Below are 21213 nucleotides of genomic sequence, written 5' to 3'. Positions count from 1 at the left end.
ACATTGTCATCTTACATTGTATTCACCGATCTATCCATAAATTAAGGTAGTTCTGAAACGGTTTCTACAAGGGATACACACTCGGGAGAACTAGGAGGTTTCGACACACAAACTTTTCCAAAATACTGGTAGGTAAAAAAACAGAAGGTACAAGCATAGCTGGCCCATTTTCTTATAGCGTAATATGCAATTCATTTTACTGCTTAACGAAAAATGTAAGGTGCACAACATTCGAAAATGCACTTATTCACGCACTTACAAAAGACAATGCTATACTAAAATTTATATACACTCATGATCATACCCATTCATCAGTTTGATCAACTTCTACCGAATTGTAGTAGCCAAAATAGATATCCATACATATAAATTACGCCAATAACGGAGTGATAAAAAGTTCAACGATCGTCGCAATCATTGAAAGGTTTTAGATGAGTTGGACGAAATCCTCGTCATCCTGCTCCTCCCTCTCCTCGGGTGGTTTCTCCCGTTCTGGCGGGGCCGGGCGGACCCGGATGTGCCGAACGCGCAGCAGTTTGGGGGGACCCGCTGGAGGGCGCTTCTTTCTGTTGCTGAGCATTCCCGTCACCACGATGGCGATGGAGAGAAGAATGATGACGATGAGTAAGACAGGAACGTAAACTCCCGGTTTAACGTACGCGTAGGGACCTGGAGGCACGGAAAGAGGAAAAGTACGCTTGTCTCAAATATTGTTCTACCATGAGCATGTAATATGTATCTAATTTGCTGTGGCCTATTCAACTTATAGATAGCATTATGATAATCTTGCTTGCCAGAGGAGGTTTGAAGACTTGCATAATGTCGTAAAATGTTCCAACACAAGACTCATACAAAAGCCTGGTGATATGGTTTGATATCTCTTAGTCATCACACGTTGAAATGATGGGAAAGTTTTTCAGCACCAAGGAAAGGTATGCGCAGTCACTCATACTCCGATTAACGATAACTACCGTTTATGATATATGTAGAAAAAATTTGAATATTATAATTGTACGTACGACGTTTGTCCCCGTGTCGAGGTCCGCCATCTTCTCCAGAACCCGCCCTTTTGATTGGTCCGCTGCTGATCATGTGAGCGTCCTTCAGCCTGTCCATCTGCAGCGAGCGTCTTAATCGCGAGGGGGCGCATCCCTGTCAGGCAATACGAAACAACTTCGTTCATACGTCGGTGAAGGTTAGATATTCAGGTGCCGGTAAAAATATACGCCGAAACAAACGTCTGGCGTTTCCAAAATTATATCTAGTTGCTTGAGTAACTTTTTCGCAACAACTTCGTCGAATGACCTCTATGTTTAGATCTTTTGAAACGGAGATAGTGCACAAATTAAAGCAGAGCAAAGTTTTAAAAGATCCTCACCAGTCTACACGAGTCGCTGTCGGTCCTGTTGCAGACTTGCACGTCACAGTGAAGAAACACCGACTGGGAGGAGATGAACTGGAACATGCGCACTCGGAACCTGCTCTGGAGCGAGACCCCATTTTCCATGACGTGGACCGACCCATCCTTTTGAGAAGAGCACCTGTAACGTACGTCGATGAAGGTTAGACATCCAGGTAATAAGATACGCCAAAAACAGTTATTCAAGCAACTAGATATGATTCCAACTGGATATGAAATCATATCCAGTTGCTTGAGTAACTGTTTTTTGGCGCACCTGTAACATATCTATTACAGATCAATCACTATGAATAAAAATGCAACACTAGGATAAGCGGTAAAATGTTAACCGTGACCATGCAATCAAGACAGTTTTCTTAAACGACGCCCTGTAGATTTTTGTTTTTAACTGAAGATCTTCTCTCACCCGTTAGCAATGATGTTGAAAGTGACGTCGTCCCTGGGGTTGTTCGTGGGGGTTGCCCAGCAGGTGCGAGTGTTTAGGACAACTTTATCTTCCCCCTCACTGTCCAGCTGGATACCGACATACACAGCCTCCCCGGCGTCGATGACGGGTGCCTCTCCCCACGGAATCCGGTAGGTGGCGTCTTTGAAGAGCGCCATGGTGGCGGTGAACTGGCCGTGGCCGTCAACAGCAAACGACACCGTACTGTCAAAACAACATCATACGTTCTCAATAATTGAAGATAAACATTTTTGAGATTTTGTTAAGGATCTCGTGACCTTGCTGTCAAGCCCCATCGTCTTTCCATGATGTTACCATGAAAAATACCTTCGCAACGAAAGTTTTCTCAGTTTATAATTTTCTGGGGAATGTCTTCTTCCTGCATTCTTTTCTATCTAAGACCCTTACTTAATCTGGAAGCAGATCCCAAGGAGGCAAGGCAGCATCCAGTGAGCAAGCAGAGACCATTTAATAGCTGTCGAAGCAACGGACACTGCAGGCCTGTTGGGTGCTGCCTTGCGACCATGGGAGCCTGCTTGGAGATTACCTTCACCATCAGAAAGAAGCTTTCGAAATTCTTACTAACACACACAACTTCGACGGCGTTTCTCTTTCAGATGAAACCACTTACCTGAGGAGGGGGTGCACAGCTTGTGCCAGACTGACGGTCAGGTCGATTTTGTAGGAGCAGGTGAAGTTGAGCTTGATCTGGCGGCGGGTGATGACCCCGTCCCCGTCCGACCCCTGGATGGCGTTCTGGTACACAATACTGTTGTCTGTTTGCTGAAAGAAGTGATCATGATGTCAGTTCAGTTCATCCTTCTTAAGGTGACGCCATAAAGTGTCTCCAGAACTTACTGTATGTCTCACACGACCGAGGACAGTTCATCACCCTCTAGACCTATTTGATATATACCAGTAGTCTTTATACACGAGATAACATCGACTGAGACACATCCTCTTTTTGACATGTAGGATGAAGGCCTTTATAAAGCCTGGTGTGGTGGCAAACAGGGCAACAGGGTTCCTTGCTGTGTCTATAGAAAGACGTTGTGGTTTACAGGAGGGGTTGCTATGTACCCTCACCGAACCAAAATGTCGTAGAGCTGACTGAAATGTTTACCGTTAAGACGGATCCGCACGCCGACAGCCCGCCCGGAATCCGGAAGACGTACTCCGTCTTGGCGGGGTCCTCGTTCCCACGGCAGCGTGGGTCGTTGAGGTGCAGTCTCCTGGGATCGAGCCCCAGCGCGCGGAGAGAGGAGACCGGCGCCCTGACCGCCATGGAGCCGGACGAACACGTCACGTTCAGGGACGACGCCACGTCTGGAAGGGAGGAAGAAGTCCAATTTTTGGCGACACCTCAGGGGCGGAGCTTTCTCAATGCACCGCGTAGGATTTGATCTAGATAAAAATTATTGCTAGATATGACGGATCAAAGAAGTGTTCATAGCGTCGCCTGTAGTACGTCGGCTGGTATTAAAACCTCTGAAATATTACAATAGCTATATTTATTGTCTAAGCAACAGCAACATCTAGTTTACAAAAATTGGTCTGTTTCTACTCACCTGATGGCGTTAGCCTCTGCTGCAGTGCCTGTGGCTGGTCGTGAATCACGGGGTTTATAACATTTCTGACACTTCCAGGGGCAGGTGTAGGCGTATAGGCAGTTACGTTTCGATGCGGTAACCTCATCGTTGTGGTTACGTCCCCAAGCGCGTTTGGCAGCGGTGGTTGTGTACTAGTACTATCGTCTGGTGATTTTGTTGAAGAGGGACCAACAACAGTCGCGGTTGTGGTCTGGACGTCCGTTGTTGCTCGTGTTGTGGTTTTCAGCAGGGTCCGTGCAGTCATGTTTAACGCGCGGGGAGGCGTGCGCAGGAACAGCGTGGTCACGTCTGGTCTGTCTGTGGAGGGCTTCATCAGATGTTGGCTCTCTGGAATTATAACCTGTAGAAATATGAAATTCAGTAAGTTTGTCGTGAAAACTCGTTGGAACTTTTAAACTGACATGGATGTATCGACGAAAGAGCACTGTTTTTTTCTATGTAGCAATTTATACACTGGTCTTAAGGCTCGCGAGGGATGAAAAGGATAGGCAAGCAAGTGATTTCACAGAGATGTAGTCTAATTTCACAAAGCAGTTGTTGGCGGCAACCTCTGCCGTACATCTACATCTACATCTACATGATACGGGACAAAGTGCCTCACGGCACATCACGTCCCGGGAAGGAGGTGCAGCTGGTGTGGCAGGTGGTGGTGCGCAACAAAAATATACAAACAAATGAAAAATGATCTATAAATAATAAATTGCAAAAAGAAGAAACCGAAATGTGCAACTATATACAAAAGCCACACCAGAAAACAAAAATAACCCTACAGCTGGGTATTGGCGGAGAGGCCAAGGTGACTGGCCAATCCCGCCTTAAACGCATCAAGGGATGTGCAAGATATGAGTGTACCTGGTAGTGTGTTCCACTCGATGACGGTTCGAGGGAAATAACTGGCTCTGTATGCTTCTGTCTTGCATGAAATGGTGATGAAGCGTGAGTGATGTCCTCTTGTAATGTTTGTGTTTTTGGTGAGAATGTTGTGTACAGCGCCATCTGGCGTCATGAAGTAGTATTACCTACCTTTTCCTGACAGATGACGCCGGCGTCCTCGCCGTGCCCACAGTTGCTCACCCCCCAGCCGTTGTGTTGACATTGTAACAGAGAGTCCTCCTTCTCCGTACACTCCACGTTATCCAGCCAGATCTTCCCCCGTCCGGGGCCTACAGAAAAGGGTAGATAGTTAATAAGGATTGCCACTTCCTGATACTAGACTAGTAGACAATGGCAATAGTCAGTAGACAGATTATTCCTTATCCATGACAAGGCAGGTTGTTGCTGTTGTTGAGTTGCTAGTGTGTACATCCCATGGTTTGGAGTCAGTCCTAAATCCCGCTTCTTAACTGAATATTAGCCTGGATGCCAGACCCATAACACACTAGGCCCAGAATGAGAATCATGGCCTAACTGAGTGAGTCTCTGGCTTCCTTCAGGGCATGTTGGTCCTGGAACTGGTCTATGTAGGCCTGGAAACAGTCTGGCATCCAGGCTGATATCAAAGCTACAACGAAAAGGAACTGTAAAAGAATTGTAAAGGAATTGTAGAAGAAAGTTCCACAAACGCACCTGCAATCAGGGAGCAGCAGATCGCCTCCACGGCTCCAGGAAAGCCGAGCTCCCGGCACACCACTTCGGCCTGGCTCTTCCCCCACGAGTCGTCACAGACCGTCCCCCACTCCCCGCCATGGAACACCTCCACACGGCCGCTAGAGGGCGTGGTCGAGCTAGGGTCAAGGCTGACAAGCCGAACCGGGATATCTGAAGTATTAAACGAAGACGGAAACTTTCTTATTTTGGCACCAACAGTAGGTGGGTACTTATAACTGTGTGACAGTGGACAGCATTCGTGGATAGTTTCATCAGGTTGGTAAGTCACTGAATAAAGAGACTCTTTTTGCAGAACCAAGACGTTTATTCAGCCGATGTTTCGGTGACCGCCTGTCACCTTCCTCAGGGCAAATCTGACTGGTTCACATTGCACAGTACACTAGGTCGATCACTGAAACGTCGGCTGAATGAACCTCTTGTTGGTGTAAAAGAGTCTCTTTGTTCAGTGTACAGTGACTGTTTAAACCAAGGACGTTGTCCTTGTTTAAACCAAGCACATTCTATGGAAGCTCCTTGTTTAAACATAAGTGTATATGTAGGGAAGCTCCGAGATGATCTAGGTTTGTCAGTAACTGACCAAGAACATTATACTGTATATAATGTCCTTGGACTGACCAACTACCAAAAAAGCAACTGTGAGGTTGTGTGGTCTTTTTTTCCACTGAACTTGAGCGAACGTCTCACTGGCGTCACTCTCCATTAACACACATCCCACCGCGGTTCTCTTCCAGGTCATGCTTCCCAGAGAATGCACGGCTGACTACCGATGACGTGTGCTGACGTAGCAGCCCTCCCACGGTCCCAATCAATCAACGTGAGAGCATGTTTTGGCTGGTCGGTAACAAAGAACTCAGTTTTATTCCTGGCCAGTCGTGTGACCTTTGCGTAGACACCACGTGGTAGATTGTTTGTAATCTCCAAGCAGATCATACGGTGGCAAGGCAGTATCCATTGGCCAGAGGAGTGTCCATTAGCTTCGGTGGCTAATGGACACTCCTCTGGCCAATGGATACTGCCTTGCCACCGTATGATCTGCTTGGAGATTAGATTGTTTGTGTCTGGGAAAATATTCGCTTCACACTTTTCCACTGTCTGACAAGGAAAAGTGCAATATGTGGCTTGTCGATGAAGGTTAGACATCCACGTAATGAGATTTTCTACTCAAGCAACTGGATAGATTTCTAATCCAGTTGCCTGATATTTATCAAGGATGACTTTTCAAAGTCTATCTGAGTTGCTTTGTTTGGGTAACAATGCCCTTGCGCAGTGTGACTCAATTTCTATGATTCAGGAAAACACGATTATCTTAAATCCTGTTATCTTGTTGAATGATGAATAATACACCACCTGCATATCGAAGAAAGTCTTATGGTGTCGTACCTGGCACACGGCACTTTCCCTCGGTGATAGTCACGTCGTCCAGGGCTATGTCTCCCCGGTAGTCCTTCCCTCTGTTCGCCTGGAACACCGCCCGGAACAAGCCGGTCGGCTCGATGGTCACCTGGGCGTAGTTCCACCGGTTGCCCTGGCAACAGAATCACTTTGGTCAGGATCCTCATAAAATGATTGACTTGTCTGTCTGTCTATCTTTTTCGTCACTGCACGCCATGATGCAATGTCAAAAGGCCTTAAATCAGTTATATATAGGATAGATTGACAGTGGTTGGCAGAACTTTCCAAACGATTTCGCAAAATCTAAAGTTTATAGCCGATTATAATATCAGCTTCATGGAAATATGTTCAAGACGGGTTTGCATTGACTCGTGTTGAGACGTACAAACCAAACGTCTGACTCTGGGCTATGGTGCAAAGCATTCAGAAGCCCCAAATAACTTAGGTTGCTTTATTTTGGAGTTCGCATAGCTTTGATGTAAATTGCATGCATTCGTAGGTTTGAGGTTTTGATCAGTGTTCTGGTTTTCTATCTGGTCTGCGATGTCGCTGATCTACACCGAGTGTGTCTGCTGTGTCATAATGGATTTAGCTATCAAAATGTGGTAAATATGGAAACGTTAATACATGCATTCTATAGGAGCACATTATGCAACAGACGCCGTCGTGCCCCGATCAGGACAGGCTGGTAGAGTGAGGGAAATGAATCGATGATGAACGACCTCACTTTCAATGCCGCCTTGTGACTGTGGGTTCTCTAGTTTTCAATGGGTGTTGTTTTGCAGGGCTGCGAGTCGGGGAGTTGGTGTGGGGTCTTCGAGAGTGCTGGCCTTTTGGCGGAAATAAAGCAGACAAAAGCCAGCCGTTAAATTACGATTTCCGTGACCATGACCGAATTGCAGGCCCGTGAATCACGGCACACATACCCGGTAGGTTCAAGGTCTTCAGATTCCCGAGGGCGCAGACTCAGAGTATCGGCACACATGAACAAAATGACAGAACCTGGCGATATGGTGACGACAAGGCCTGAAATATTAGGACTAACAGGTAAAAGATTCGTGAGAAAATCATGATTGCTGTGAAATTGAAGCCGGGCAAAAGCCGGTATAACCGCCCTTCGGCGCAACACACCAGCTTCGCAGGTACGCGGCGCGGCGTCAGCTGGCTACATTACACCGAACAAGTTAGAGGAAGTTGCTATGCAAATTTTCTCATTTGCTGCCTACCTGGTTGCCGGCCATTGTCCACACAGGACTGCCCAGCACGCCGTCCTGTTCCACGTACACGGTGAGCTCCCCGGTGTCGATCCCGAACATGTGGTAGTAGAACGCCAGGCAGTGCTGCGCGGTGTCGGCCGGGCGCATGGGCGAGAGGAGCCGGGCTACCTGCCCCGGCCGCCGCGGTGCCGAGGACTCGATGAAAAAATATCGACCTGAAAAAAGTATTTGGAAATGTTGATGATAAAGACAGTTGAGAATTTTGAAGAACCGAGTCATGTTTGCTCTTTTTTTCTGACCAAGAAACTTTTTTTCTGACCACGAAAAGGTATTAAAATAGCAACAGAAACTGAAAATTGGCATCAACAAATACAACAAGAAAACTTAGTTTAACTAGGAATATATAGATCCAGTCACCATGACGTTGTACAAGACATTGTCAACACAACAGCATGTTTCTATGTTCTTTATGTACGAGTAAGCAAACCAGCTTGCAAATACATTACAGGTGTTTGCACTCACGTGATCATGACGTAAGTATTGCCCGCCATGCTGGATGGTTAAACCTAAAAGTAGCCATGCAGGTAAACTTGAAGCTGTATGTGTGATTACGGTCAAGTAATTATAACAACTATAGATGCAAACTCAACCGACATGGCATCTATGACATCATCTACAGACACCCTGTACCCACCCGTGATGTCCCCCTTGGTATGGTCCGCCGCCGGCCCCGTCCCAGCGGTTTGCGTTTTCCCGCGCCTCGGCAGCCAATCAAAATCGTCCGCTCTGTCCTGCTTGAAACCGCACAAACTTTTCTCGAAGTCGCAGGACAACACTGTGGAAGGGCACATTGTTGGAAGAAATTTGAGGGAACATTCTTACAAAGTAATTAATTACGATTCTAAACAGCGATATCATTGTGATTGTGCTTTGCTAAACGTTACAATCACACTGATAGCAAAAGCTGATTTACTGTTTAACCCTTTGGGGCGAAAAGTTACCCAGATAAAACTCCCATATATGCATCCTAACGTTGTGCGCCCTTGGTTGTGTTGCCAGCAATCTGCTTGATCTAATCTAGGTTTCTCAGAACTCTGGCTGAGGAAAGTCCGAAGGAAGTAAATGTGTTTATGGTCATGGATAACGCGATTGTACAGTCGGGTGACGAGAGGTGCGGTCCTGCATTGGCAGCGAAAATCACCGTGAAATACAAAAGGTGAAAAGGGCAATGGGTCAACTCTGGGAACTGTGATGCTTAATCCAATACTTGCAAGTTCGCCAAAGAAAACAATTAAATGAAAGGAAAGGAAGCAAAATATAACAGTCAGGACAGAGCATAATAAAACTGTTGCAGTTGCAATTACAGTAGCATTCTCATTTCGATAAAGCGACATTCTTATATATATGCCAATGCCAATCAATATAAGTGTGTATAGCGACGTCGACATCAAAGATAGGTAGAGATACCTAATACTCGTAGTACTCTATTCTGGCCAACAATTGTTGCAATTGTTGTTTGAAGCAAGTCACTCGCGTCATGTAGTCTGGCGGTTTCTCTTCCTATACCGAAGTTACTCCCCATCTCCCATGTCTTCAGGCACTTATGTATGACCGGCGGGTTGCCGTGTTCCCCGGGCGGTCCTGCCGTCGTGCCCCCCAGACCGGCGGCAAGCTCCGTGAAAAAACGGGATTACCCTCCTGAATGGGCCGCAGCACTTTCAATGGTGAGGCAAAGTTAATTATTACAGAGAGCGCTCCCCCAAAGACCGCAGCCACAATAAATTTCTGGAAGATTTTCGGCTTGAAAGAGAAACGCGACCAATGATTCTTGCGGATTCGATTGAAAACGTTTGTCCGAACTTCAGCATTTGAAACCGGGCACGGCTGGCATGGAGAATCGGCTGCCGGGAAACGAGTAACAAACAGTCAACGGTTTTCAGATGAACTCAGGATAAACTTTCCTTTGAAACTTTACCGCTCCTCTAGGTCACCCTCGCATTGCTTTGAACATAAAAGAAATAATTTCCTTCTTTTGTTGAAGTTCTTAGAACAATTGGGTTGCAATTGATTTCCTAACAATTCAAGTATCTCGTCCTCTCAAAAGAACTTTATTCAAGCCCTCTAGAGACCTCCCACTTCACAGATGACCTCATAACGTTTAGTATCTGAAACGTAAACCTCCCCTACTGGGCTGCCTTTGACGGTACATCTCCAGCCTTACGCCGTCTCTACAGGACTCTTTGTCAGCATCTTTGTAGCCTCTGTATGATCATCTATTGGAGGAGGCAGTAAATGTCGGAGTGTTTGTTGTTGGCTCTGGCAGAGAGTCACAAGTTATCGTAAATATTTGCCGCCGCAAAGGGTTTAAAGTTGTTGGAAGACGGCGGGGTTGCTAGGCGAGACTTGCGCGAGCCGCTGGCATCTGAGTCAGGAAGCACGAGCCGCCATTTCTGTGTTCCTCTCAGGCGATACGGTAGATGGGAGACTGCGCATGCTCGAGGCGTGACGTCATGGCCGAAGGACACGTTAGTTGAGGCATGATGGCGGTCCCTATGGTAGAGGCAGTCTGTGGAAGTAAACCGGCGACGTGCTTTGTGTTCGTTTTGTCAAGGGCCTTAAAATTGAATCTCCTTGGCGTTGTTTGTTCACTAGTCGCATTACGTCGGACTCATTCTGTCCTGTGCCTCTTTGATACTGTCCAAGAAACAGGTGTGTTATCATCCTGAAACATGTGTCACAAAAGGAACAATACAACAATGTGGCTAAAGCACACTCCTTTGGCCAATGGATTCTGTCTTGCCACCGTAAGATCTGCTTGGAGATCACTTGGTATAAGAACACAGCTTAACAGGTGTTACCTCCAAGCAGACGTAAGGAAACGGCGCAATGTTTTACGCGAAGCATTAAAAATGTGCAACACTAGAAAGACGTACTGAATGTTGCAAAACACGCTTGAAACACTGAGACTATGTCTTAAATCTGCTATGATTAGCCATAACGCACTGCACTTGAGCAAGCAAATCCTCAATATTGTATAGTACGTATTACATTTGTTTTTGCTCAATTTGCATCAGTTACGAAACTCGCAACTTTATTCTTACCACAGACTAGATTTTGCATTTTCAATGGCGTTGTTACAAAACAGTTAATCCGTTCAGCGATAGGCCAGTGCACACATTGTCCCCACTTTACAAAGCTCGTGTCGTGTTTCGTCACCCTTCCCGCGCCCAAAAAAAGTGACAGCTGAATTTTCCTTAAAATCATTTTAAGTACTCAAAAGACTAATGTTTCTGGACTTGATGTGACTCATTTGGCATCACAATACGGATTAGATTAAGAATATTCCTCGCCAGTTTCAACAAGCAAGAGTAGACTTGGTGCTATTTTTAGGCGACGACAGAACCTGCATGGAAAAAATAGAAGGAAAAATGACAGAAGGGACATCAATCAAGTCGACAAAGGAACGGACGCTATAAATAGCTCCTTCATTATCTCTTGTATAAACCGCTGTCAGCTGGCTGTTCTGTGAAAAGGCCGAGTTTTTCTTTGGCATTTTTTTAGTTCCACCTCCAGAGTTAGGCTACTGGCTACCGGACGCCAGGCATCTGTCTTTCTGAACCGTCTGGACGGCCGGAATCCTCACACAATGCACTTGAATGCAGCAGTGCGAGGGAAAACTAGGGCGTGTCAACTGAAGAGGTCAGGCTAACACAGGAAAAAACTTGTCGGTTTACGGAAAGGATTAATCTCTGTTGCCGAGGGATTTGACGCAGGCCGGTTTACATACGGTCACGGAGTATCATAAAAAATGTATCTTTAGATTATTTTACAGTTTCTCACGAGAAAATATATGTAAGAGATTACTTGGCAACATACAGCTTTCTACTAAGCGGTAACTTGGCGGCCAATTCTATCTCCAAAGGATTGGGATAGTTCCTTTACGTTTTGCCGCCGAATTCAGCGTCCTGAAAGGATGGATAAAGCTTTGTTAGACGGTCTATTTTTAGGCTATAAATTCTCGCCGTATAGTGTCGTCTCGCTGACCCGAATTCCACCCAATGTCACAAATAAAACACTTTTATAAAGCACATTTCATGAAGATTAAGTACATTCAATTCTTCTGCTTTTCCCTCCTGCCTTCTTTTATGTTCTAAGCCTTCTCTTTGTCGAAGGTGTTACAAAACTCTCCCACCCCCATAAACGCGTCCCTAAACCCAACCTTAAACTGATAAACTCAGTTGTTTCATGACAAATTGTAACGATTTACGTAAAAGAAGGCGTTTGTGAACAAATGAGCAAAATTTAGAAAAAAAGAAGACCAGAGTCTAAAGGGACCAATTGAAACGGTCATCAGAACAGTCAATTATAGGTTTAATTTACAGACACTTGGGCAAAAGATCCCCCACCTCCACTGGTCATCTGTGAAAGGTCAGACTGAGTTTTATAGTCCGGTTGACATTTGAGGAGAGTCCGTACCATGGGGGACTGACACTGGCGAACACTGGGACTCAGCGAGATGTGAATCAAATGGACTGGAACCTCTGGGTGCGCACAAAGACACAACTACCCCCGGAGTAAATTATGGAAAACAAGAGAGAGAATGTGTCCCTGCGGGACGTGATTACGTCAATGAAGTGTCTGCCTTTTCTAGACTTATTTTCGTCGACAAGCAGGCTCCATTCTGTTTTATATGACATTACAACGTACTTGATGAGTGATAATTTTGACTTCCTTCTGAAACCAAAAGACTTCTGAGTGTGCTGAGTTTGTTTAGTGATTTCTGTGTGAGTTACAGAAATGGGCACAATAACTAGACCATGGTAACCACATCCTCCCGAGGCAGGGTCGGTGGCGCGGTAAGGTGTAGAATACCGCGCCACCGACCCTGCCTCGGGAGGTTGGGTAACCAGAAATCCAGAGAAAAGCTCAGAATTGCTTGCCTGTCCGTTTTTTCTCGAGATGATGGTCGTTCATGACTGAAACAAAAACCATCCACATACATAACGTCCATACAGACCCTTACACATGGCAGATGGCAGTACAAACCTGTTTGCTATGACAGAACGACAACTACGAGACAGTCAAAGTCTGTGCGACATACATATAGCACCGTGGACATAACCACAACTGTACAAGGATTTCCCAGTGTATGCTGTCGTAAACCCGTCATCAGAACGCAGCCTTAACGTTAACGTAGTATTAATATTCTACTTTGATGCCTATTTACTTTGTGTGAACGAAATACTGTTTCTTTCCTGGGAAGTAAGTGTTCGGAAAACATTAAACCTCATTTTGTAAGGGCGTGGATGTCACTTTCACATATTGGGGAATCAATAAAGTTTACGAATTATATCGTCGATCCGCACTGCCTTGTGTAGTATTTCTGTTGGTTCCTGAGTATATAACAGCCACAGTTGTGTGTTTGTTGACGAAAGCTGCTGCCATTGCTCCAGTTGGAGGATATGTGTGTTAATGCAAGAACTATAGTCTCTACCATGCCATTCACCACACGGTGAAGATCGAGTTGAGATTCGGTTTCAATGAGTTCACAAAGTTACACACTTCCCACCCTCCTACTGCTGTCTTTTGAAGAGCCCATTGCCTGCTATTTGATATTTCAATGAGCCCTAGCAGACATATATGCGGTGTATGAAATATACTAAAGTTTCTGAGAAGCTCTTTATGTTTCTTTCCCTTCCGAATGGTAAACCATTATAACATGGGACAAAACAACTCTCTACAATTGAGGAAGATGTTGACCAGTAAATTTAATAGTCAGTCTAGTCATATATTTGCTCAACTATATTATGTTTGCTACAACGAGGTTATTATGTAGCTGCATAGTTTCACTGCAGTGCGCTTTTTTCTTTGAATATGCTGTTGGAAACAAGCGTCACAGAGAGAGCCATGGAGTCTGTGCCGCAAGACTGACCAACAAAGCCATGTTGGCCAACACCCAAGTCTTGGTTGGCACTTCTGTCGAGGTTCTCTGAATCTGTACATGTTCCGTTCGGCACAGAACCATTATTCTTGTAGGATAAACTTGCTAGACACGTAGTTTGCAGTCCAGTCCTGTAACGTTGTTTTTCGTTTGTTTGTTTGCCAAGAATGGACAAAAAAAAAACAACGAAACATTCACGTTGCTCACACGACCATTTGAGAAAATCTGGTCTTTGTTTTGGCAAATATTTGATGTACAAAATTCGCCCAATGATCATCTCTCCAAAAAGAATAAAACGACGACACCAGACAAAAAGAGAGGAAGACATGCATGTAACTCTACTACGTTACCGATGGAGATTACATGATGAGAAGCATATTTTTAGTACAATGTTATGAAGCATTTTGTCATGAAATTATATTACATATATTCATGTGTGGAAGTGGGTCAGTTCGATGATATGAAGTGATTGAAACATATTGATCGCGCTCACCGGTTTTCGGCGCAGGCGTCGGCACATCGTCCTCCGCGAAAACACCGCCATGCAAAACCGCCACACGGAGAAACACGCAGAATGAGAGATAAATCCAGGAAGATAGACACTTCTCCAGCATTGTCTGTTCCGCTACGATGTCTCAGCCGTCCTGTAATTGTTATGCGTTTGACATTTGCAAACCTCTAAGTCCTGCGATGTTGGCTGGTACATTTCCGCAGCGCGGCAGTAGTTTTTTTGCTTATTCAGTCCCACCCCCACGTGTTATTTGCAAGTGCAGATTGGTGGAAGTAATTAATCCTGTTGGCGAATGCGGAGGGCGCGCCGTGCATGGTGATGACGGGCGGGATGTGGAGGCATTGTTGTCCGCTGCATCCGTCCGTTCGCCTCTGCCCCCCGCGACCCTGGTCGGTCCGAACACACGCATCGGTAATGGACTAATGATTATGAAACAGGCGCGATTTGCCCGGACACTGCGACCTTTTATTCCCCAAAAGACACCTCGCCATCTATCTCATTAATTAGACCCTCATCACTGGAGTGGCGGCTGGGATCTCCGGTCACTTTCCATGTATTGATTTAGTTAGACTCACAGTCGGTCAGCAGGTCTCATCCTGTATTCAGTTTTGGACGTTTAATTCCATGAAACCCCATGAATTCGTAGGGATCATTTTTTTTTTCAAAAGAAAACTATGGCACAGAACTGGATCAATATGTGTCATCGCCATGTCACTGAAAAAAATTGCACATGATCAGATAGACTTAAGAAATTGCATGAGACGATAAAAATGCACACGAGACGCGTAATGCAAGAGGATCGTGCGTGTACCACGACGTTCGTCTGCGTTTCTCTGTAATCTTTCTTCAATCGATCGCAACTGTATATATTTCCGCTTTCGGACATTCTTGTACATGTTTCATTTTGTGCCAAATTGTTTGACGATGAAATATGTTGCCATGGTAACGGCCCAACCGTTCCCTCCCGGACGAAGTGCTGTATGTCAACCGTGGATAAGCCCGTTATCAGGCTAAGCCCTAGGAATGCTCTTATTCAGGAACTAACAATGCCAAAATGCTAAAGGATGAATTAAACTAATCTTAAGCAGATGTTAGGATGAAAGATCGCAACATTTTTTTGGCCCAAGTGGTTGCCTCGTTTTTTTGACACACAACTACCCCAGAAAAGAGAGAAATGTGTAATTTTGCTGCAAATTAGACAAAAAAAAACCACATACATCACATTAGCGTGATAAAGAGACAATTGACTCCATGATGATAACTGATCATATTACTTCAATGCCTGGCCAGTTTTTCTTGCACTTTTCCGACGTAGCGGAGTATATTTTTTTGGGTCACCGTCAGGATAGCACGCTACTATCTTTTATCATTTCTATTTTGTGCAATTTGAAAATCTTTAAGCTTTGATTATTTTGGGATATAGAAATACTATTTCACACTTGAAAAACAAGATACCATAATCCTTTTTTTTTTCTGAAAACAAATTTAAAGTGAGCGTCTGGAGCGGTCGTTCTGGCCTGACTGACAAACAGGATTACTTCCACCGAGAAATTACTCACAAAAACTCACACCGAAAACAGTTTAGAAAGCCACAAATGCTTAAAGGTCACGAAATTCCCCGTCTTCTTTTCGGGGGGTTTATCCCATTCTCATAGTTTAGTCATGGGTGGTGCTGAAATGAGAATACTCAGTAGCTGAAAAGAAATATTGTTAACACACGCAGAATCTGCATGAAAAAAACAACAGTTCAAAACGATGCCATGTATACGGAAAATGTACAAACAACTGCAGCTTCAAAGGAAGCCCCTGGGAAAACCCAAATTTCAATCAGCTTACAAATGATGTTTCAAAATACAAACAAAACCGGTTTGAAAGACAATTCTGTGGATCTGTTGTTAAATTTAATGTTCATTCCGTGACTGACAACGGCCGTAAAAGCTGAATTGGCATCGTTTCAGCAGACGTCAAACATCAATCAATATAAATGGGTACTAGTATTCCGTGGTCGTAATACGTAGTTGACTGTTATATATATATATATATATATATAATCAAGTTAATCAGTAAAGGCTTAACAGTATAAAGATGTGAAAAGACGTCAAAAGATGTATCACGTGAGAAAGTGCAGCTCATTATGGCATACGCATTCATGGGATGGTCACAGTTTAACAGCCCCTCCTGCCGGAATCAAAGTGCACTTCAGTCAAGACTGTGTCCCTCACAATTAAGATAATGCAATGTAAAACAAAAAGATTTAAAGTTCAACGGAATCCTTGTTGACGCACCTAAAAGTTCCAACGGGCCTGTTCGTTCAATTATCCACATACGAAAATGGGAAGGGTTGACCGACCATAGTGGGCCCAGTTTGCCTGTAGGCCAACTCCCCTGGCCTGGCGAGCTACATTCTTTTTAGGCCGATTTCTACTATTTATTTCGCCTGCTGCAAAAGATTTTGGTGGAGACTAGGTTTAATAGCGCACCCATGCTGTGCACGCAACCTGTGGAATCGCATTGGCAACAAGCGGCTCGCTCCAGAGGCGTTGCCAAAATCACCACAGCACGCTCTCGTGCCCAGGATCGTGAACGCCGGTGCGAGACAGTGGAACGATGGCGGACGTAGAGAAGCATCTTGACAAAACCGTGCGGGATCAGTGGGAGAGCCCGGTCCAGTGGGACGCCAGGAAGAAGTTTATCCTCCACAACTGGGACCAACATCCAGAGGACCAGTTGGTGTGTCTGTCCAACGTCTGGGCCAACATGGAGTTCCTGGGATGCAGGTCGGTTCCCAGGCCCCCCTCCCCCATGACCCGGCGTGGGCAGAACAAAGTGGAGTGCAAAAAAAAATTATAAAATCTGATGATCCTTACTCATCTTAAATGCTGAAGTTTCCACTTTTCGTGAGACCGGTATCGTCTTTATTTCCACGGCAATATACACAGATATTACACAGAGTATCATTTCCTTTGTTTGGGTGGGCTGTTTATCATGACAGTTTCACACAGAAATATTAGTAGCTCAACGCTGTACTTTCTCCCTCAGATACAACCCTGTGGTAGAACAGAGAGTAAAGGAGATGGCAGCAGGTATGCCAGAATTCCAGAAACCAGAACTTCCTCAGGTACTTACATATGTAGTATTGTAGTACTAGTCTTATAATTATACTCATATTATTAACTTTGGAGAAAGTTATGGTAATGAATGATCTTTGGGTAGCAGACATTTTTGATGTTTCGTTGTTTTATGGCTTATACTTTTATGCATTCATATGACGTTGAAGTCTGACAGATTATCTTACAAGTGGTTGAAATATTTGTACACCTCAGCAGTTATTGACCTGTGTTCTCTGACTGTTTCAGTCATCAGCAGACCAACAAGACAACAGCCAGAGAAACAGAAATGACGGAGGCAGCATGGGTAAGAGGTAAATGGCCAGCAAGTCTTCCTTCTTTCTGTATGTCTGTCAGGGATGGGTGGAGAGACATGCCCCCCTCCCTCTTCAACTGTGACTCGTCACAACCCGGAGTCACAAGAAATTATGTTTGTACAGTTTCTGTTGGAATTGCTTGGTAGCTGAGTCTCCAAAGTAACATGAGTATAGGATAGAATACTAGTACCATCCCCAAGAAATTGGAGTATGAATTTATTTGATGCATTGTATTGAGCTCAGTTTTTGCTCAGTTATTCAAAATGTGTCAACAAATTGCACATTTTCAGTCCTGTGCAAGCTTACTCCCATCCCTACAATGTATGGAAAGATAATTGTACTTGCTACAGCCATGTACATGTACATGTATGTTAGATACATAATTTCCTCATCACAAGTGGTAAATGTGAAGAACAGTGTTAAAAGATTTCCATAATTTTGTTTCAAACTTGGATATATACATGTAGTTTATGGAGGTCTTGAACACTTAGGAAAAAATGCTGTAAAAAAAAGTACAAAAAGATGACAAAACAAGCTCACTTAGGCATGACAACAGAAGGTTCAAATTGCTGTTTTCCTTCCATTAGGTGGTAAGAGAGACTTGAAAACCCCAAGTGACCCTCCCCACAAGAGACTGAAGCACATCGACTTGAAGAAGATGATCAACTTCACGTCAGGGGGTGTGCTTGGGGAGGAGGGAAGGAAGAGTGAAGAACAGCCACCGACAAAACAACAGCCTGAGGGGGGATCTACATTTTCTGATAAGCCAAGCACATCATCTACCAGTTGTTCATCAATGTTAAGTAGAACTGAGGTTCAGGGAATAAGTAATGCTGGTAGTGATGTAAAAAGCAGTACAACTTCAACTTCTATAAGCAAACCATTTGTAAAGCCTGACACACCAGAGGTGTTAGGTACCAAGACAGAGGGGGAGGGGCAGATCAAAGAAACAAACATTGGTAATCAGATGCTTCGCAAGATGGGGTGGTCGGGAGGGGGGATAGGGAAGGAGGGTCGGGAGGGCATCGCTGAACCCATCAAAGTGGACGTCATGGAGAGGCGTGCTGGTCTGGGCACTAAAAGAAAACCATTTGTAAAGCCTGACACACCATCCACGAATGTGCTACCTTCCATTTTACCCGAAAATTGTGTACAAAGGTCCCTATTGGTACGGAAGAAATGCTTCTTCAACAGTTTGGCTGGAGCTGTCCGTGGTAGGTTAGGAGAAATCAGCAGGGCCACTGAAAACCACATGCACGTGTTCACACAGTGTGTTCAGCAATGCAGAGCAAACCCCTTGTACAAGATAGCAGAGGTGACCAGTTCCTCCTCATTTGTGTTAGAGTCAGACAGGGCACGTGTCCCGGGGTATGCCTGCGACTTGTATGTGGAAGATGTGTATTTAGCAAGAGGATACGGGAAGGGTAAAGTTGGGGCTAAAACCAGTGCAGTCAAGAATGCACTAGATAGGCTGAAATATCATAGGTCAGTAGGGATTGCCACAAGAATTGACACTGAAACGGGTAACCTTAGGGAGGAGTATGTAACTGAAACTGGTAGGCAGGTACCTCTACCCCCTACCCTTCCCCGATACAGTTTGCAGGGACCAACTGATTCTTCTAATACTCCCCATAAGCCAAAATCCAAAACAGGGGCTTGGGAACCAAGATTCTCTAGCACCAAGAGTCTCTCTGATTTTGTCATTTATGAGAATGCAGAAAACGCAATCTGTATCCTCAACAGCTCGGCCCAGTTCAGTAAGATGAACGTTACATTCAATACGAAGAGAAACTTGAGAAATGGGATACTCATGCATCAATGTGTCGTGAGAATTAACCAAATGATCGTAGCAGACGCTTGGTCCGATAAGTCCAAAGACGTTAAACACCTGGCAGCAGAAGCGGCACTTTCCAAACTTCGACAAACCAATCCTGTAGTCAAACCCAGAAAGACAGAATTAACTGAAGACGCTTTGACAAGAACAGAGGTGTTAGGTACCAAAACAGAGGGGGAGGGGCAGATCAAAGAAACGAACATCGGTAATCAGATGCTTCGCAAGATGGGCTGGTCGGGAGGGGGGATAGGGAAGGAGGGCCGCGAGGGCATCGCTGAACCCATCAAAGTAGACGTCATGGAGAGGCGTGCTGGACTGGGCACGGCCACAGAACTCGCAGAGAAACAGCTGATCTCAGCAAAGGAAGCAAATCAAGTCATTGTGAATTACGTACAGTCCGGGAGGGAAGATGACCTGGTGTTCTCTCCCGAGTTGACCTCAGACGAGCGAGCGGCTATCCACAAGATGGCCAGAAGGTACAACCTGCAGCACAGGTCGTACGGGAAGGGGCAGAAGAGGTACCTGGTCATCAGGAGGAAGAGAACTGCCCAGGACGTGATGGCACAGGCTCAGTTCAGTCCTGGGCAATTAGGCACAGTGGTGGGGGATGGGAAATATGAGGTCACCCTGCCACAGACTAGCAGTTGGCAATAATGTGATGTAAATTCTAACCTATGACATACTACATGAACTACATTTTATATACCTCCAAAACTGTAAAATAACAAATGCATAACACCTTTTGAACCTAGGTGGCTATCAACTGTAAATACCATAATAATATGAGTAGTGTACTGTAGTGATAAATATGAATTAACTTTTGTTTTACCAGGAGTTCACAACTTGGGTCTGTGTACATGGAATGTATGTCGGCATCATCTTGTTAAAGATATAGATTTTCTAAAGTCCGCTTTTTAGGCAGGTAACTTAAACATGGATTGTGCAGTATGTTCTGACTGATGTTACACTGGTAATTTTGTGTTTAATTCATACTTTCATTAAACACTTTCATTAAACATCTTGCAGCTTGTCTATGTACACATACCTTATAATAAGTAAGCACAGACAGAATATTGTCCAGTTGAAAACTTTATTGATCAACTAATACTTACATTTGGTGTTACATGAGCATTGCAGGCACAATCATTGAATTACATTTGGTGATATCTGAATAGGTAAGCCGGTATAACCGCCCTTCAGTGTAACACACAACTTTGCAGGTATCCAGTCATACCAGTATCACACCAAATGACTTCTTGAAACTAAGGTCGCAAGCACTTTACTGGTAAATGGATGGCATCTGCGCATGCATCAATTTTCGAGCGTGCCCAAAAAAAGGTAAAACTATACTGTTTCTACAACTACCCTATACGTGAAGGATGGGGTGGAAAGGAAAAAACAAAGATACTAGAGGTCCACTTAGATATTAGGGCAACCTGCTTTGGCTCAACTTTTTTTTCACATCAGTTATGAGGTACACAGAGGATGTCATCCATATAATCAAATCAGCATGGCCCAAGCTATCTAATTTAATTAAAGAAGAGGCATCTACCATATCTGAACAAGTTTTCAAATGTTGATCACTTCTGTGATAAATGCAAAGCTTCCTTGACTACACGACTGACACAGAAACCTGCAGTCTACAATAAAGATGCTATGTGACCAAACATTTTATAGGTCAATGAACAAAAAAGAACCAGAAAAAAGCTATTTCATAATTTCTGTGCTATCTTTGCTAGGCATAAAAAAATTGTAGTGTTCAAGGAATCTGCAAAACACCAGAAATTTAATCAATAAATCAAACAGCCTTA

At 44.6% G+C, this 21213-nt stretch overlaps 2 protein-coding genes across 2 annotated transcripts; one reads left to right on the top strand and one right to left on the bottom strand.

Moving 5' to 3' along the window:
* Window positions 1-425: 425 nt before the first annotated feature.
* Window positions 426-14543, bottom strand: LOC109468065. The gene is made up of 13 exons (XM_019766300.1): window positions 14127-14543; window positions 8387-8527; window positions 7702-7907; window positions 6464-6608; window positions 5042-5233; window positions 4499-4638; window positions 3434-3815; window positions 2989-3191; window positions 2497-2648; window positions 1827-2069; window positions 1379-1541; window positions 1020-1152; window positions 426-669 (listed from the first exon to the last, which is right to left on the bottom strand). Exons 1-13 carry the CDS (start codon window positions 14245-14247, stop codon window positions 428-430), a joined length of 2463 nt encoding a protein of 820 aa, XP_019621859.1. The 5' UTR covers window positions 14248-14543; the 3' UTR covers window positions 426-427.
* Window positions 14544-16702: 2159 nt separating this feature from the next.
* Window positions 16703-20418, top strand: LOC109468023 (NF-kappa-B-repressing factor-like). Its single transcript, XM_019766229.1, has 4 exons — window positions 16703-16921; window positions 17184-17262; window positions 17501-17558; window positions 18156-20418. The coding sequence occupies exons 1-4, from the start codon at window positions 16752-16754 to the stop codon at window positions 20054-20056; spliced, it is 2208 nt and encodes a 735-aa protein (XP_019621788.1). The 5' UTR covers window positions 16703-16751; the 3' UTR covers window positions 20057-20418.
* Window positions 20419-21213: the final 795 nt, after the last annotated feature.

The sequence above is a fragment of the Branchiostoma belcheri genome, unplaced genomic scaffold (genome assembly GCF_001625305.1).
Source record: "Branchiostoma belcheri isolate BF01 breed outbred unplaced genomic scaffold, Haploidv18h27 scaffold19, whole genome shotgun sequence".
NCBI lineage: Eukaryota > Metazoa > Chordata > Leptocardii > Amphioxiformes > Branchiostomatidae > Branchiostoma > Branchiostoma belcheri.
The sequence above is the reverse complement of the archived record's forward strand: the minus strand, read 5'-3'. Positions and strand labels throughout refer to the sequence as shown.

Bases quoted from the DNA above. Each gene is read 5' to 3' on its own strand.
- LOC109468023 (XM_019766229.1), top strand. From the start codon at position 16,752: ATGGCGGACGTAGAGAAGCATCTTGACAAAACCGTGCGGGATCAGTGG. The intron at 16,922-17,183 runs GTCGGTTCCCAG...TTTCTCCCTCAG, and splicing joins ATGGAGTTCCTGGGATGCAG to ATACAACCCTGTGGTAGAAC. The intron at 17,263-17,500 runs GTACTTACATAT...TGACTGTTTCAG, and splicing joins AGAAACCAGAACTTCCTCAG to TCATCAGCAGACCAACAAGA.
- LOC109468065 (XM_019766300.1), bottom strand. From the start codon at position 14,247: ATGCTGGAGAAGTGTCTATCTTCCTGGATTTATCTCTCATTCTGCGTG. The intron at 3,192-3,433 runs GTGAGTAGAAAC...CCTCCCTTCCAG, and splicing joins GCAGAGGCTAACGCCATCAG to ACGTGGCGTCGTCCCTGAAC. The intron at 670-1,019 runs GTACGTACAATT...CCGTGCCTCCAG, and splicing joins TCGACACGGGGACAAACGTC to GTCCCTACGCGTACGTTAAA.